The sequence below is a fragment of the Notolabrus celidotus genome, chromosome 15, assembly GCF_009762535.1.
Source record: "Notolabrus celidotus isolate fNotCel1 chromosome 15, fNotCel1.pri, whole genome shotgun sequence".
Lineage (NCBI taxonomy): Eukaryota > Metazoa > Chordata > Actinopteri > Labriformes > Labridae > Notolabrus > Notolabrus celidotus.
The window spans coordinates 23,241,206-23,260,466 of NC_048286.1; the positions used below are offsets into that span (position 1 = coordinate 23,241,206).

At 42.1% G+C, this 19,261-nt stretch overlaps 1 protein-coding gene across 3 annotated transcripts in view; it reads right to left on the reverse strand.

The window, feature by feature from the left end:
• pkn2 (protein kinase N2) overlaps positions 1-19,261 on the reverse strand; it is a 34,937-nt gene that overhangs the window by 12,182 nt on the left and 3,494 nt on the right. For all 3 annotated transcript variants that reach the window (XM_034703362.1, XM_034703363.1, XM_034703364.1), the window contains exons 2-4: positions 9,866-10,030; positions 9,428-9,563; positions 1,772-1,926 (exon numbers count right to left, since the gene is read on the reverse strand). In XM_034703362.1, the coding sequence (XP_034559253.1) occupies positions 1,772-1,926; positions 9,428-9,563; positions 9,866-10,030 (456 nt within the window). The remainder of the gene's footprint in view (positions 1-1,771; positions 1,927-9,427; positions 9,564-9,865; positions 10,031-19,261) is intronic.

Genomic DNA, 19,261 nt, shown 5'->3' on the forward strand with positions numbered 1-19,261 from the left:
TTTCAAACCAGGAATGAGCTTTCTATCTGCAAATCAGATGTGATTAAAACTAAGTTAGCTTTTGCAAAAATACTTTTGCAAAAATATTTATGAGCCTGGCAATCCTTTAAAAACAAGGTTATGCTGTGTTATAGAGGAGTAATTAATCCGTTTCAAGTACGATTATGGCTTCACACCGTCATGAAAATAAGATATTGACTGTTGCCTAGTGCGACCATTCTGTCCTATAAGGCGAATGGGGTGCACCCGAACTTTCATCCTACACAGGAAGAAAAGACCAGTGCATAAGTTCTATAAGCGCTAATCATAAGTATCCACGTGTGCTCTCCTGCTCCTCCTGAAAAGTTCTCACTTCAAGTTCAACTTTAAGAGGGAAAATCGATGTGCAACAAGACTTCTGGGGCATGAAGTAGTTGAAGATGCCACAAATATGTCACACAAGGACTGCTGTGTTTACATCCCTAATTTAAAGAGATTTACCTTGTTTGTTTTAATTTTTAATATTTTGTATTGTAATATTCTACCAATATTGGGGGGGGGGGGGGGGGGGGGGATATGTGTTTTCTGTATGTTTTGGTATATTCTGTGAATACCCTGTAAAATGTGTAAATCAATAAAACATGTTTACAAAGAAAAGAGAGCCGTCACCTTTTAGTTTGGTTAATACATTTGGAACCTAAGTTTGACTTGACTTTAGGTCGAGTTAAACCGAGTCAAAATGCAAACTCTGACAACGGTAAATAAAGTGAATCAGCCTTGAGTTCCTCATAAATCATTTTAAATGCCTATTCAGCAAAGACTCTGCCTGAGACTCAGCCTGTTAACAACACTGCTTACTTTACTGGCTCCACTTGGGCATGAATTGTTATTTGACAAGACAACATGGGAACACGCTGTATGTTCTGTCTGCTGCTACGGTTTTTGTTTCATAAAATAAAAAATAAAAAAAAGGAATGTATCCCCTGGTTGAAGCTCCTTGATTTACAACCTGGCGTTGACTTGCAACTGATTTTTCATTACCTTAAATAAGAAGACATCTTTCTTTAGGTTTGACATTTTTTTAAAACACTTCTGGGTTAAAGCAAGTATACAGCTCAACTGCGTACTACAGCTTTAAACACTTCAATACAGAAAAGTTTCATACGATACCTTTAAGCTGTACTAAGCCGTAAAGGTTTGGAAACTGATCCACATCACTTCAGTTAGAGATAAAATGGAAAGTGAGCACATATCTATGATAAAAGAGCTGCCAGTATTCCCTGCATGCTCAGGATGCTTGTGTACAAGAGGAGTAATCCAGAGCTGAACGAGGAAGTTATTTCATAATCTCTGTTTGTTAACAGATTTAATATTTTATGACAGCAGTATTCTACTGTTAATCTTTGTTTTCTAAACCCAAAAACTAATGTTGTAGTACTCGAGACATGTCTTGGTCTCGAAACCGCTTATTTAATGTCTCGTTCTCGTCTCTGGGCGGACTCCGTATTTTATATCAAGACCGGTCGAGACCACCACTGATGCACTCTGTGTCCCTGTCCTTACTGTGATAAGAGAGGAAGCCCCCTCTTGACTCGGTCTGGATCCCTAAATGTCTTGGTCTTGTCTTGGTCTCAATGTGGTCTCGCCTACAACACTACCAGAAAGTATAGGTTTGCTACTGTTTCTTGCCTTACAACTCTCCTTTAAGCACACCTCACAGTCTAACATGAACCCAAGTGAACCTGAAAGTCATGTGACCCCTCCCCTTCTTCTCTCCCTCAACGACTCCTACCTTGGAGGGTCCATTGGAGTACATCAGAATCATGTTCTCTGCTCCCTGTTTGACTTTGAGCTCGATGTCGTTCTGTCTTTTCAGGGCGGCCAGGCGGCTGCTGCTCGTGCACATTCTCGTCTCACTGTTGGGGGTATCTGGGGTCAAAGGGCAATCTGGGAGAAGAGAAGAAACATAACTTAGGGTTGCTCTTACAAACCATTTGGAAGCAGACACAGATATATGAGTCTGCATGTGTTACCAGAGTTTGTCACAAATATACACCGACTGTAAACAGTCACTCAGCATGCAAGTGCTATTTTTGGCTGCCAGCCATTTTGAAGTGAGGTAAACAGTCGTGCAGCCCTCTGAAATGACCTATCACTGTTTACAACAACTTGTCAGGTAGCAGCTTCAGAAGTCGCCTAATGAATCCAGAGAGAGCTGCTGTTCAGTTTTGTTAATACAAGACTTCCCGTCAACAACATTCAGATCTTCAGGAGGCAGAGGCTTAGAGCAATAAACGGCATCAGAGTGGGACTTCTAATCAGAGCGGACGCATCATTTCAGGCACAGAAAAATAACAACATGTGATCATAGAATATCAAAGGTGAAACCAGCGGACACAAATCATTTGAATGTTTTGGATTAGATTTGCTGTAATGCTTTGATTTCACTGCTGGTTCAAATTAATTTTCTGTTTCTCTTCATTCAACTCAACTTTATTTATACAGCACCTTTCATACATAAAAACATGCAGCCCAAAGTGCTTCACAGAATAACAGAGACATAAAACAACAGCAATGGTCAAATTATAAAAGGCATGATTATAAATAAAATACTTAAAATAAAATCAATACAGTAAAATTAATAAAATAAGTAATAGTGGAAAGAAAAGTTAAAAATAAGGTCGTGCTAACAAGATCAGATAAATACAAGAAATAAATAGATAAATAAATAATTAAATAAGATAAATAAATGTTAAAGCAACGATTAAAATAGTTAGGATTAAAATGACAATAAAAATAAAATTAAAAATCTAAATAATAATAATAATGATAACTCTCTCCTCAAATCTTTTCAACATTTTAAGCTGGCTGAGGGAAAACCTGCAGCCATCTCTATTTTCAGCTACTGAATAAAACAAAGGAACAACAATTAAGTGTGAACTTACAGACAACTACTACAGTGACATAACTGTTGTAGATCTGGTGTAAAAAAATGTAGATAATGATAAAATCAGATCAACGTTTATCCCAGTTTCTTTAAAAATGTGCTTGCAGCAGATAGGAAAACATAGCAACACTCTGCATATTGTTAGTTCCTAATACATCAGTCACAAACAAAATGTGAAAACATGTGTCATCTACCCCCTGACCACAAATCTGTGCGATGAGCTCATTGTTTTCTTCTACGGGTGTTCTTATTTTGGTCATGTCTGGACAAGAAAGGTGAAGAGAAAACCCCTCCCCACTCTGCTCACTGCAGCAGAGCATGACACACACACACACACACACACACACACGCGCGCACGCACACGCACGCACGCGGTGGGCAAACAAACCTGCCTAACTTCTCCTGACTTGACTTGCAAGTTGAGTTTCTGTGTGTCATAAAGGGGACTCCTCTTGAAAAGTCCCATAAAGAGACGTTACACACCCAAAAAACAAGAAAAGGGAGCCTGTAAAAAAAAGTAACCTGCTGTGTAAATAACTTAAAGCCTTTTTAGCTTGTGTCAATTCTTTAAATATTCAAGCTCCCACAGCATTACAAAGTAAGCCATATGGTGTAACAACTAAACAGAAAGAGACTCCTAAAATAAGCCTTCCCTGATGGTGTGTTGAGTCTGACTCAGTCGGCCTGACTGGCATTAGCAAAGATAACAGTGACGAGGAAAATCAGTTATTTTGGAAGCTGCTGCCAAACACGCACAACAGCAGGCGGATCTGTGATTCATCAAAACAGTGTCTAGAAGATTCTTTGGAACACCTGCGGGACTTGGGCGAAAAGGAAGCAAGTGATACTTTGAACTGAAAGTCTTAAAATGATTCATTTAATGACCCTTAATAAGCTGAAACATCACTGCTGAGGTTTCCTGATGAGGAGGGGAGGATGTTCACTTTCCTGTAGAGCAACCCTTGTTATATGCACACACATGAAAAAAGCAGAGCTTCACTAAAAATCAGAGTGGGCCTGTTTAGCGGTGGAACAAGGTGTGAATTTAATGAGCTTGGGGCAAAACTGACTCCAGCACCCGTATTGCGTAATACGAGTTTGTTTCGTCACAGCGGTTACACAAAGATCACTGTAGGTCAGCGCCATGAGAAAGACACACACATGCAAAAACTGCTGCTTATGTCATCCAGTCCACGCTGGGTTTCCTCTCGGAGTAGGAGGGGTATATTTGGTCAAGGTTGCATCGAGCCAAGAATCCAAGCACCCAAGCACCCGGCCCCTCCCTTTCTCAACGTGGTTCAGCCCACACTCGGCCAGAGGACCAGATACAGAGCTACTGAATAGCTGCAGGGCTGATGTCACAGCTGGACGGTCGACAAGGGGAACCCTCCCTCAGATTAACCCTGTGTGTTTATCTGATGAGAAGTCAAAAAAGGAATGTGCTAACAATCCTCTCCAAATACTGACATCATGACTAGGAGAGCTGGACCCAAGAGAGGCGAGGAGGGTTCGGATATGATATGATGGCTGCTGGCAAGACAACACACTAGACTTGTAGTCTTGGGGAAAGTTTTTGTGTTAATGAGATCATATGTGACCAAGGGACCTGACTGCTGACCTAGCATAAGAGCTCAGGCTCCCAGATGCTGCCTTAGAGAGACTCTGTCCATTTCTGGCCTCAGCTGAGTGGTACAGAAAACACAGACCACCACTCCACTGTCCCCTGGAAAAGAAACACATAACACAGGCTACAGCAGGGGTTCCCTAAGTGTGGGTCGGGACCCCCTGAAGGGTCGCAAGATACTAATGGAGGGTCACGAGATGTCTTCCAGATTTTTAAAATTTTTTCAAGTAATCTAAATTTGCTTATTTTACCCATTATTGTAAAAAAAAATAATAATAATGTAGTTACTTTTTAAATAAAACCCTGCAAATAAGTACATTTCCTTTCCGTTGCTTAGCGCCGCTCGAGTGAGTGCTTGTTACAGCTAGGGATGGGGATTTACCGTAATCCTTGTAATCGATTACTCGAATTTCCTAATGAACGATTACTCGAGTACTCGCAATTATTATTATTTTTTAACCATAAACAAAAGTAAATAAATAAAAGTCCGTCGGACACGGACCTACCAGACCACAATTGTAGTAAGTTCTGCTGCCTTTTCTTCAGACATCTTTTCCTCTCTCGTAGTTGTTGTTCTCTGTGATGGCAGCTTGTACTCCGACTCGACTAACGCAATCAGCTCTTTGAAGCCTTCTCCTTCCACAAAACTTAACGGGAGCATATCTCCAGTTACCATTTTAGTTATTATCGGGCTAATCTTCTCCGCTCTGGTTTCATCACAACGACGTGTGCTAACAGGGCGAGCAAAAGACTTGATGCGAGATTGCCTGTTATCCGTCTCCGCTGTTTTCTCCTTGTGCTTTAAGCTCATGTGGTTAAGCATCAAACTAGTATTTCTATGCTATGTAAGCTTAACACCACATATCTTACACTGCACATTAACTTCATCGTTTTTTCGAAGTACTTCCAGACATCACTTTTTTTTAACTGACATGCCGCAGGTGTCGCAGACGGTTCTGTGTTTGTTGTGCTTTCGCTTTCGGTTGAAAGACGTGTCCCTAGAGAGTTGCCGTAGCTGCCGTAAAACAGTTGTTTTTGCTGAAATCTGGCTCGATGTGTTCTAAAACTGAAACCATGGCCGGATAAATCAGACGTTTATATCCCATTAATTATTTTCCTACCAAGTATATTCAGTTAGGCGAAAACAAAAAGCATATGGTCACACACTGTATGATTTCACGCTATCTTGCCAGGTGCGCGAGTAACAAAATGCTATTCGAATAATGGGGTGAACAGCGAGTACTCGAGTAATCGAACCCATCCCTTGTTGCAGCAGCTCTCTCTTTGTTGTTCTTTTTTCGACTTTTTTTCATATCTGTTTAGTTATCTTTGTATTTGGAGCCTGTCATGACTTTTAATGACTCATTTATTGGCCACGGACACCAAACTGGCTACGTTTGCAGTGGTGTTTTTTGCTATTATTGTTCCTGTCTGTGTCCGGAGATCCTGCGTGTATCCATGGTAACATTGTTTACAAACGAGATCAGCTGTTAGCAGCCCATAGCATGTTGATGCTAAATGATGCTAGGCCCGATGTTCCCTGTGAGCTGAAGAGAAGGAGGCAAGGATGACGTGCTGGTACTGAGGTGCAAGCTAAAAAAGACGACATCAACCTGTCCTTCCACCCACCGTTATGGGGAATGTAAGATCTTTCTACGATAAGGTGGACTAGCTAACCCAGCACCAGAGTAGCATCATGCTAACAGAGCTAACACGGGTCACGAATGCCACATTGGAAGGATTTCACCTGCTGTGGGCGGACTGGATACAGGAGAGCAGGACTGAACTAACTGGGGAAGAAGGCCAGCTCAGTCCTGGACCCTGTGGAGGTGGTGGCTGACAGGAGAATTATGGCCAAGCTGTAGTCTCTGATGGACATTTTTTTCCTATACATATTTATATTCTTGTTGAAATTCTTGTATTGTACACCTTTTTGTTTGCTGCTGTAACTCCATGAATTTCCCCATTGTGAGACGAATAAAGGAGTATGTTATCTTATTTCATTAATTTCCTGCCTTTCTTTGTTGCCAGATGACTCCTTAAGTAAGGGTTAGAGTTAGCTTACAGTTAATTATGTAGGTAAACTAATTTTGAAGTTGAAGTAAATTAAATATGAGGCAACATTCAACCACTTCAAGGGGCAGTAGGGGTCACAAGTCATTGGCACTTGTATTTTGGGGTCGCGGGCTGAAAAGTTTGGGAACCCCTGGGCTAGGGCATCTCTCTCTTACAAATTCAGGAGTCAGTTGTTGTCTCCTGTATATTTACAAGTGTGTGTCTCATGACCGTAAGGCTGACCTGCACTCCCCCTGCCATCGTTTTGTGATAGGCAGCGACATTCCACTGGCGTCGCATCACTTAAAAAAGAAAGCCGTCGTTCATCAGATAAAGAGTCAGAGTCAGGCTAAATTTGTTCCCACTTAGGATAAGCATTTACGAAGACAGCCTCCCTTTCCTTCTCTAGCAGACACACATACATATCCATCCTCCCTTACTTCCTAATGTCAACCCAACTGAGGGGGGGGGGGGGGGGGGGGGTGTGATGCTAACACAGACAAATGCCATTCCTTCTCTTCCTGGCCACCACCAAATACCATGTTTATGAGACAAATACAGTAACAAAAGCTGAACGCACGCTGCTGTTGTGGTTAACTCTCTCTGAGTTCTATTGTTGCAGACAAACGCACAGGAGCAGGCTTTCAACAGCCTCGGAGGGGAACAATCGACAGCTCATTGTAGCCGTCGGTGGAATGTGGAATGCAACAATGTCAGCCTCTGGAGGGTGAGTCACCTCCAACACTCAATGAGCGCAGTGTGTTGGTGTGCTCATAGGTGCTGCTGCTGCTGTGACACAATGTCGCCGAAAGTATTTACCAAGCAGTACGTTTGTTGGAGTGAGCAATAAAACGATGATGGAGATGGAAGTTAGGAAAAGGTTGTTCCAGAATCAGAGTTGAGCTCGCAGCTCTGATGGAAAATCTCTTAAAACCTTTTGGGAGCGGGCAAGAAAGCCTTCACACGGAAATGGCTGCAGAAAAAAACAATCTAACCAAGGACAACTGCAGGATAAATAAAGAGCAAGAGGACACCTGATTACACACAATGATCAACCTGTGAGGCAACAGAAAAAAGGTTTAGAGATATATCTTCATTTATCAATCCAAACATTTATTAAGATCTACAACTACATCTATATTTGCACACTTTTTATAAACATACAACCCTGTTTCTGTACAAACAATGTTTCCTGCCACAAATTATCAATTAAAAAAATATGCAAATTAAAGCTAGAATTACCTCCTCACATTCGTATCCTTGCAGTTCACATTTATCCATGCATTTCCTACAGCATGGATTTGGACAGGGGGTTAATATGTTTGAGTGTTGAAAATATTAAAACTAGGGATGCACCGAAATGAAAATTCTTGGCCGAAACCGAAACCCGAAAATGAGGACACCAAGGCCGAAAACTGAAAAACTGAAATAAATTATTATCCCAATTATTAGTAGGAAAACCGGCAACAGTTGTAACATTTCACTCCTTGGAATTTAGATTAAGCCATACATTTTCTGTTTTGTTGCAAAGGAATTTTCTAGGCTATTTATTAGCAGACACTTGAAGCTAGTTTGTGTAGCAGTTTGAACACACTGGGTTAGAAGAGCTCAAAGTTATAATGTCAAAAATGTTACAACTGTCCCCGGTCTCCCCTACCATTGCATCTATGGCTATGACTGTGTACTAACCTCACTAAATTCAAGGATCTCATTGAACACATCAGACAACGAGGGTGCATGCCCCTCATCTGGTTCAGAGAGACAAGTCCTTTTTTCTGCGCTCTGTTCTCCGTCTCCAAGCGGGTTCTCCGCATCCATTGCGGCCTGGATCATTTCTTGCGCGCGCTGTTTATGCAATGTTTATTCAAACATCAAAGAAATTATCTTTATAACGCAGCAAGTACAGTCGCGATAAAGTGCAGAGGATCCGAAGAGATCTCAGTGAAACGTGTGCTGACAGACTCTAAGAGTGAACTTTTCATTGTTTTCACTACGTGGTCAGAATGTAACTAAATGTAAACAGTAGAGGTCACACCTCAGACAATTATGTGAGGGATACAAGACCAGGAAACATCAGACATAATCATGTGATTGTCAGAGGACCCTATAAAGAGAAGCAAACTGTCCACTAATGAACGCCAATGTTTTTCTTCTGGTCGTATAACAAGAGATCAATAAATCAGACGATTAAAAGCAATCTTCTGGTGTCTCTGAGATATTGAACACACAGGAATAGCACAAGTCTGATGCCACAGTGAGTTGGATCGTTGACATAGAATTTTCTCAGCCCAATCTGAGCTCTAATTTGACCTTTGTGCCAAATTAGAGGAAATTAAATGACCGTGTCAGAAAAATTGGAAAGGTGGAGGGTGGACAGACGGATGAACAGATGGGCGACAGACACGCTGGCTTCAGAGTAACCCGACCTCCCACCGTTAAACTCCTTCCAAAGAATATGAACTCTACTCCCAGTATGAAGAAAATGACCTTTAATCCACGGCTTCAAAAGGGGAATGGTGAGGAATTCTGGGAAATGTGGGAGTGCTGCAGTTGTAAAGACTCGTAACTACCCATCTTTGTTTGTCTGAGTGCCTCTGTGAGCATTTTGTACACTGTGTTTTATTTATCAGTTTACTTTTATTTCATACTGTAATGTCCCAGCCTGCATAAGCTCTCTGTTTATAAACAACAAAATGAAGTAACAAACTGATGGGCAACACAAAAACATGATGACCCCAGCCCAGCTGTTTCAGGCGCAGTTGAGTGATGAATTAAGAACATGTAACTTGACTGCGTCTGCTTCGTGGTGTTGTGTCTGTTACCTAGCAGTTCTTCGGGGTCTTTGACCACGATGTGGGCGTTGAGCTCTTGCAGCTCCTGGTGAAGCTCCTCAACCTTCTTGTTTGACTTTTTCAGCATGTTGTCGACATACGCCAGGCTCTTCTTGTCTGTGGTGACCTGAGAGGAGAAAGGATGAGAGTTAAGAAAACTTGAACACTGATGTGATGATTCAAAAGGGGAAACAACACACTATCACTTTGATCTGAGTGCTGGTAAAGCAGTCATAAGGAGTACTGCTAATTAAAATAAATTACATTGATTGAATGATGAGGAACATAGGACTGGCCCGCACTACAGATTTCGAATTTACAATATCAGCCTCTTTCATTTTGACTTCTTCTCTCTTGTCGTGACCGAACTTGATGGAAAAGAAATGCTAACCAAGAATGGCAAAAAAAGAGCAAATTAATTTGTTCAACCTTTCGTAGGTTCTCAGCTCCTTCTTTGATCTTCAGCTCCTTGCGGATCTCCCGACGGATCTGCTCCTTGATCTCGTCCAGCTTCTGTTGGACCATGGTGTCAGACAGGTCCAGGTTGTGTCCCAGACCCAGTCGCTCCGCCACCATCTGGCCCCTGTTATCCCCCTGGAGGGAGACAGCAGACAAGGATGAAGATGAGAGACAGAATGTCATTTAGAGGAAGTCAGCAAGGGAGGAGGAGGAGAACACATGGAGGTCAGCAATTCAGTCGACAATCTGACGTTTTTAGAGGAGCCTTTAACAAACAACGAGATAATTGTCCATAAAACAGTCAGACACCCTCAACAAGGAGGGTAAGCCCCAGAAGGTTATTGCTCAAAAGACTGGCTGGTTACAGAGGGCTGTATTGAATTATAGTAGTAATGAAAAGTTGACTGGATGGGGAAAGTGTGGTAAGGAAAAGATGCACAAGCAACAGGGATGACTGAGTGGCCTGAGGCTGGTGCATCAGGAGCCACAACACACAGGCGTCTCCAGAAAAGGGACTACAATTGTCGTATTATTAATACTACGACACGTCTGAAGTAGAGGCAGTGTCAGAGACGACTTATCTGAGCTAAGGAGAAAAAGAGCTGACTGTCGCTCAGTGGTCCAAAGTCCTTTTTCAGATGCAAATACATTTTACATTGTATTTGGACATCAAGCTTCTTGAGTTTGTAGGAAGAGTGGAGCTGCAGCATTGTTGTCTTTTCAATTAATTATAGGCTTTCAAAGATTTGTAAACCATCAGTCTTATCATTTTTTCATGCAGCGTCACATCTCTTAAGGGATTGTACGAACTAATGGTTTTGCTGTGCTTGATTGGCTCAATTGAACAGAACCTCTCTCCCTTATTCTCCTCTATCCCTCTTTCCAACTCAAACTCAGTCGAGGCATGATGGCTGTCTAACATGAGTCTGGTACTGGTTGAGGTTTCTGCCTGTTAAAAGGAAGTTTATCTTTGCCGCTGTAACTAGCTAAATACTGCGAGGTGCTCTGCTCATGGTGGACTAAGATGAGATCAGACTGAGTCTTACCCTGTCTTGATGTTGGGTCTTTGTTAATAATATAACATAGAGTATGGTCTGGACAAGATTGATTGAACCCCTTAGAGAATCATTGTCAAGAGGAAGATGAGATACATCAAACCAAAAAACACATGAGCTGAAGGCCACTAAAAAAAGCAACCAATCAAAGATGTCAGTATCACCTCAGCAGTGCCACAGGCTGATCGTCTCCACGCCACATCACATTAATGCAGTAATTCATGGTAAAGGTGTCCCAACCAAGTACTGAGTGTGTAAATGAGCATACTTTTCAGAAGCAAGACATTGCTTTACTTTAAATCCTTTGTTTGATTGATCTTGGAAAAACATTCGAACAGTTTGAGATACTGGATTTCTAATTTTCTGAGCTACAAGCCAACAAAATCCAAATTACAAAAAGAGCATTGAGATATTTTACGTCATGATTATGACAACATACAAAAGTTGAGATCTTCGAGATGCACCTGTGTTTACTGAGGGTGCTACGTTACTTGTGTTGTCCCAACTCTTGCTATGCAACGTGCAGCTCTGTGTGCGACTGCTTTGTATGATACAAACTGTGTGACCCAATTCACGTCTGTGACTTTTGACATACTGTGAGCTTCGACAAGACAGTCTGGAGCGAGTACATCCTGGAACTTTGGCAGTCCACAAGTTGTTTATCTATGCTGTGCTGTAACCTGCCGGTTAGCTTAGAGGGGTTAGTCGAGCTCAATGGATAGAGATTAGTGTCAAAGTGTTTGCTGTTCAACGGAAGATGTTAGTGGAAACAACAGATGCACATGTTTGGAAAGGTGTATTCTTACAAAAATTACGAAAAAAGTGTTTACAAATATGTTCTGCTTTACCAAAAACACACCAAACTGTGACCCAGGAAACCAAGTGACAGACCTAATCATTGATACTGCTGCTTTCAAACACAGCTTTCTCAAAACTGCACGTCAACAATGTCCAACTAGAGTCTAGTATGTCTGCAAACATTTCAAACATGTCATTTACGACAGCATCACCAGAATGTGTCGATTAGCAGAACGAGAAAATGAGTTCTCCTCCTCACTTCTCCTGTTACGGCAGAAGAATGAACTAATGCTGCAGGGTGTGCTCCGTGAATATGCAACCATACTTTCACCACGTTAAAGAGCACACAGGATTAAACTGTATCATATTTGAGCTTGGACAAACTCCTTGCATTTACGGGCACTTTGCGTGGGTGTCAAGAGGTCTGAGCCAGCTTCAGGCTGCGACTCGACACAGAAAAGACTCAATGTGTGAGTCTTAATCCTTGGGAAGAAGTTCTGAGATGAATCGAGTGATTAAAGGGTTCATTTCGGTTAAGACAAGATCAGTTGTGATTCTGTGTCTGGCGGGACAGTAAGACTCTGCAAGTTATGGACTCCAGAGCAGTGAAGGGGGGCTGATTATTTATAATAATCCCTCCTAATTTAAATAAATAACAAGACCCAACACTATTTACTATGTACGTTAAGTTGCACTTAACGGACCACTACTGTGGTACATCTTTTAGGAACAAACTGCCTGCCGACCTCAGGTCCAAAACAACTGTCTCCACTTTTTAAAAAAAATGAAAACATATTTATTTTCTGAAGTGTATGACTGATATAATGACTGTTGTGACTGGATACACGTGCAGCAACAATTGCTGTTTGTTTGATTGCTGTGTCTGATGTATGTTGGGCATATCTATTGTTTATCTGTTTTATTTATTCTATTTGAAAAAATGTTTTTTTGTTGTTTTTTTTAATTCTCCATGTAAAGTACATTGAACTTACGTGTAATGAAATGTGCTTTATAAATAAAGCTGCTATTGCTATAAGTGCACAGAGAGAGAGAGAGTAGATCATACATAATGGACCACATATAAATTGTAAATGTTTGAAGTGTTAGCTGTGTGTTTTTGTTGATTGTTACTGTTCTGGTTTTTGCTTTTAACTCTGTAAAGCACTTTGAATTGCTCTTTGTATGAATGGTGCTTTATAAATAAACTTGCCTTGCCCGTCCTGTACAAATGAGCAGCATTTGCTCAGGAATTATCATCAGGTCAAAGTCTATGATGGAGAATTAGTCACATTTTGGTTGTTCGTTTGCATCATTAACTTTCTTGTTGACAGTGTGCCAGGATTTGAGTTCATTACTTGTGGAAAAACAAAACAGAACAGACGACCGCCTGTGTAATGTTCATTTGTCAGGATAAATGACGAGCTACTTCTCTCCTTGTTGTTCTGCTGTAATGAAAAAGTACTTTGCATTGCATCCTAAATTCAAACTGACTTAAACGCACTCAAAATATCTCAACATTCAGAGATCAGAGGCTCCTGCAGCGCGCCCCGACTGTCGCAGGGGTCAAGCCAGTGTTGTGGAGTGTTTTGAACTTGTGCCAGCCTATGTGCGTGGTGTTTAACTGCTGCTGTCACTCAACGTTTACCTGCATCCGCAAAGCCGTCACCGTTACTAAAGAGGGATTAGAGGAGACTTCCTGAATGGCCTCAGCTTTAAAGTTGAGCATGAATTCAATGGTGTGTTGGTGACACTTGTTGATCAAAGAAAACATCTTTGATTCTCCGAGCATGACTGTGAATAATCTGTTTACTGCTTTCAAGGTCTTTGCTCTGAAAACATCTGATTTTACATTAGAAGACGGAAAGCATGACCTTTTAAATGTATTACACGGTTATAAGGAATACACCACATCATACAACTTGAACCTATGAGTAATCACAGTTGAAACAGGCTTCAAATTGGCTGGTTTGTCATGCATGCATGGTGGATATTGAAGATCTGAGACCTCAGACATCAGTGCAAAGTGCAAACCAAACTCTGTACACAACTTCAGATAACAGAAGTAACAAAGTGAGTGAAATGAAAGAGCTGACGCAGTATTGACCGTCCTTTGAAACAGTGCCAGAGTTTAGTATGAGGGAATTAGCTTATTCCATTAATAACAGGAAGGCATAATGAGGTGTGAAAAAACAGCCCATCACATCTCTGCGACTACCACGAGATCTGCATCATGTTGCGTTCACGCCATCATTTACTTTACTGTAAAAGAAAGCAGTTACACCAAACATTCAGTAACAGTGAGGCTGGATTCAATTCATGGGTTTTAATTATTGAACTGATCAAAATAAGAACTGCAGGTGGAGATGACGGTGTAAAAAAAGATCACAACAATCTTCAGGTTTAATCTAGAGTCTTTCTGCCTTACCGTCACTTCATCGCTTCCATCCAGCTCCATCACTAGATCAGTTGAACAAACCAATACACGCATGTTCTGTTGCCCAGCTCAACTATCATCACATGAACTCCACTGAAGTTCTGCTGTCGAGTAAAAGCAACGATATCCACAAAGGTTCGTCAACACCACAGCTGGCCGAGGCTCCGTCCAAAGCCACGCTCGTTCACTCCCCTAGTTTTCTCTCATCTTGCTAACACAGACCATTGACATCAACAGAGAGGATAAACTGTCCGAGCAGCGACAGCCAAATCCCTCTTAGCTTTAACGCTGTGAGGTCAGAGCGGCCCAGAATGGGACCTAATCTTTTCTCAAGGGAGAGGACTGCGTCTAAAATTAACCCGAGTTAAAAACAAAACACTGGCTGTCCATTGTGCCCCCATGTCCATTTAAGTCTGAGTGAAGATGACAATGAAGTTTGAGGGTGTGTTTGATACACAATTGGGCACATGAGCAGATCAGTTACTGACCCTTCAAAGTTTGCACTCTGGGACACAAAGCAGTAGAGCTCCATACAGACTGTGGTGTTATCATCCATGCTGGTAGTTATCCCTGAGGCTGGCCAGTGAAACTGTCTAGGCAGGGGGGGGGTCAGAATCAAACACCTAAACAATGATTGACTCTGGACTGATCAAATTAGCCTATCACACAGCAGAATGGTGGCACATGCCAGAGTACATGCCCATTTCTCACTGCTGGAGGAATTAGATTTGTTCCTGAAAACAAACAAACAAACAAACAAACAAACAAAATAATGAAATAAAAAGACAGGATGGAAACAGAGGCACTATAGTGATGCTGTAAGTGAACTCCCCTTATCCTCCAAAGATCAGAAACTGTTAACAAAAAGTAGTAATGTCATGACGCAGATGACAACTTGGCTAGCAGCCCCCTCACCCAACATTCACTAACTGACGGTATTGGATAGCTACGGATTGCATTGAGGTGTTCAAAATGTTAAATACACTGAATATCAACCTATAGAGCAGGCTCATAATCTCTGCGGACAAACAGTCATTAAAGTGAAGGCTCGGACTTTAACATGTGGATTTACTGCAGCAAGGAGAACTTAACAGAATCATATTTTAGACTCACAGTCTTCTGCCTACTCGTTCTTAGTGAGAAAAATAAGCATGTGAAGGCTGTCAGGTGTCAGCTGGGAGCGCAACCGGGTCTTAATCAGTCCGGTGGCGGAGAAAAAAAGCGCTTGTGGAGACCTGTCACTCAGCTGAGCCCCCAGCTGAGCGTCTCTGCTGTGCACAACACCTTTAGTCAGCTGATTCACATCGAAACATGCTTTAAACTTAAAAAACCTCCCGTGCGTGCCTATTACTTTCCTTCCTTTCTATTATGGTTTGTCTGTCTGTTTTCTTGTCTTGTTATATAACAAAAAAATGAAAATAAAGTGTTTTAAAAAAATTTAAAAAACACCTCCCTGATAGCTGAACCAGATATCAGGCCACATGGTGTTTGTTCCAGGTGATATAAAACCGAAACTAAAAAATGTTTTCGAGTAAGTTCTTAACAATCAATTAATCGATAGTCGATTAATTGTGAACATCCCTAGTTGGAACCATGTCAGCTGGTGCAACGCCCAAAACATTAGCAGAGTGTAAACTCCGTCCTAAATGAGAATTGATGTTCAAACTAGACTACGTCTGAACTTACGCACAGCTGGTGCAACAGGCTGCAGAAGTTTGAGATTTTGTTGGCTCGTTTCGAACAAGCGGCAAACTCCGGTCTAAAAACATGAGTCCAATGCAGAAGTGCAAAAAACTGCAGTTCTTCGAGGATCCGCTTGAGGCTGGCTCCGGAAGTACCGGAAACCACATACACACCAATTCAAAAAAGATGATATGTAAGTTTACAGCAGAAATAAACATGTTTACAGCCTGGTACGAAAGACGAGTGTAGTCTGGATAGCTCATTTCTCGATCGGCACACACTGTAGGGGGGCGAATTTTTTTCTAACGCTGCAATTTGGAAGATATTGAGATTACGAGTCTTCCATTGAGAGGCACAGCTGACTTGATTGACAGGCGGGAACACTGTAGCTGTTGGCTAGGAGGCTCACAGCCCGTCTCTTTGCGTCACAATCGCTTGACAGCAGCAATATGGCTGCCGCAGACGATTGGCCTCAAAACAGCGCCTCAGAAACAGATGGGTGACGTCACGGATACTACCTCCATATTTTATACAGTCTATGGTTTCAATGATCCTTACTTAAAAAGTATCACAGCCTCAGAACAACTTTAACACCCTTACAAACTGTATGTTTAAGTTAAAGGAATAAACAAGCCTCCTTCAGTTTTTAGGCTCTTCTTAAACTGAGAGCATAATGAAATTATAAATCATGCTAAACATCAATTTTGATCAATAAGGAAAAAATACAGGGAACATAAATTTAGCCATACTTCCTGGCAGTAGTTGGCATCCTTGCCTCAAAGAAACCCACGTCTGCCTTTCTCCAAGTGCAGAGACCATTATTCACTCAGCAGTAGCTATCACACGCCGGGGCGATTATACGGGCTGTCATCCACTAACTGAACTGATCAGGAGACAAGCTGCTTTACTATCTGGGTGTCTCAGCTTAATAGCTACCTGGAGGAAAATCTGAAATCATCTCCTCTGCTTCGGGCAGATAGATTTATGTTGGAAAAATACATCACGTTGGGTAAGTTAAGGGGTTTCTGTGTGCTCAGTCATAACCTCACCCAGCCCTCTCGAAACCTCCCTCTCTTCTCTATAGGTGCTCACTTCAGAGGAAACTATAGTTTGAGCATATCCTGGTGCAGAGACTCCTTGATGACTCATAGGTAAAATGGAGGTCACAACTCCTGGAAGTGGAAGAATTGTAAAGGGGAGGGGGGAAGAAGTTCTCTTCTTTAGCTCACTGCCTTGCAAAACTTGTTTGAACTGTAGCTGACTGCCCAGCGTGGCTTAAGGACAGCATGAGGACACCCAAACGGGCCTATTTTACTGCACAACAATGCAAGGAAATCCATGAAAGGCCAATCAGATAAGATGGAAATAAATCAGCCAGTAGAACCACAATGTCTGCGCTTTGAGATCAAACAAAGAGAGTAAATCCAAAGAGAAGAAAGTAGGCGCTCTTTAGCAGGATTAGTTTCACCTTTGGTTTCTCTGCGAGTGTAATACTTCCGTGGGTTCTTCTACCTGCATGGCCCTTATCATGTCTTGCTGCTTGAATATTTAACCGTGTCATAGGCGTGACGCTGCACCAGGACTCAGGACATACAAGGTTCAAAGACGAGAGAAGGAGGGATTGTAAGCAAATGTTTCCACTCATCGCAATGCATACAGATTTTGATGGATGGAGGGAGCTTGTTCTTGTCAGTGTGGCTCTGCTGCTAGCTACTTTGTGAAATGTTAAATGCTTACACTCAATAAAAGGACTAGCTAAAACCTTTGAGATGCATGTTTTGTTCCATATTTCAGAGAGCATGAAAGCTCCTTGTCTATTTCAATGAACAAAAAGCACAAGTAATATCTGAAGGTGATATTCAGACTGCCATCCAGGGCCTGCTTTTATAACAAATGATTCTCCTAAAGGTAAAGCAACTGTTACCTACACATGTTGAGCTTGTTAAAGGGCTCTTCTCTTCCTGAGACATGAAAGGAGACTGTGAGGTTAAAGCAAACATTGGGTCTGGGCCTCAAGTGTAAGCAGGTTAACTCACTCTTTAAGCCTGAAAAGCTCCTGCAGCAAGAGCTCCGTTCACACAATGGGACAATGGAAAAGCTGAGGGCACTATCCAGGCCCAGGCTTTAAATACTGAGCCCTTTCCATTTCTGCACGCGGCCTATCTCAGCCTTCAACCTGACACCCGGTCGTCTCACCCCTGCAGCTGGCTGAAGAGTGTTGGCCGCAGCCACTTGGCTCTGTTGCAACCAGAAATAGCAACACAGGCTAACAAACGCAGATCCTACAAACCTTCACACCCCTCGAAGACATATCCCATTCTGTGTCAAACAGCAGGTCATGTGTTACACTCCAGGGCTATGTTAACACTCAACGTACAGCATGTTTGTATGTCCAGATATTTAAGGCTTGACCAAGGGAGACTGAGAGATAAAGTGGGCTGAAGCACCTGTTGCTCTGCTGAGTTGATCCGATTCCACTCCACATAAATTAACATGTTGAAAAATGCTACTTAAAGTCCATTTGGACCAAGGGTACCAGGGTATTTCAGGCCCCAGAACTACTTTACCCTGAACGAAAAGGTTCTGTGCCCCCCATTGCTGTCTGCGTTTCGACCGTGGGGCCGAAGTGCCGGGTAGATTGTGCACATCAGGCCAGTGACGTACGGAGAAAATAAAAAGTAAATGCAATACACCACCAGACCAGTAGAGGGCAGTAAGACAAAGACAAATGCCATTCTTCACAGGTGACACCATAGAAGCAGACGGACAGGCAGGTATCATTATGAGCAACACAACAGTTAGCCTGTTAGCATGGAAGAGATTCAGCTTGCGCTGTTTTAGATCGTGCTTTATTTCATCACAGATGTATTCACTGAATCAACATGGCTTTGAAATAGTTTTTAACTCAAGAAGCCGTGGCAGAGATCGCTGGTGTTTTGGTTTAAACTGCGACTCTGTTAACTGCCGACTTCCTCATAAAAACACTGCGGTTAATCTACCAGTCAGACACGTTCAGCATTACAGGCCCTGCCCCCCGAAAGCCCTGGGACCTTTGAAAAGTACTACCCCCTTAGCAGGGGCTTTTTAGGGGCTTTCTACCCCTGAACTACTTTTTTGCCCTGGGTCCGTCGGTTGAAACGCACGTAGTTCCGAGATAAAGTCCCTAGTTCCAGGGTAAAGTTCCTCCGGTCGAAAAACGGCTATTATAAACCACAGCCTAACACAGATCTTTCCATTGTGGAAGCTCAGTTGTTAAACTCTGGAATAATCTGCATAATGTACCATAACTTCAGAGCAATACAGTGCATGTCTTGGTTTGTGTCACTACTGTTAAACATCTGTCATTGACAACAAACATAATCTCTAATAACAGGCCAAACACTGAGATGGATGACT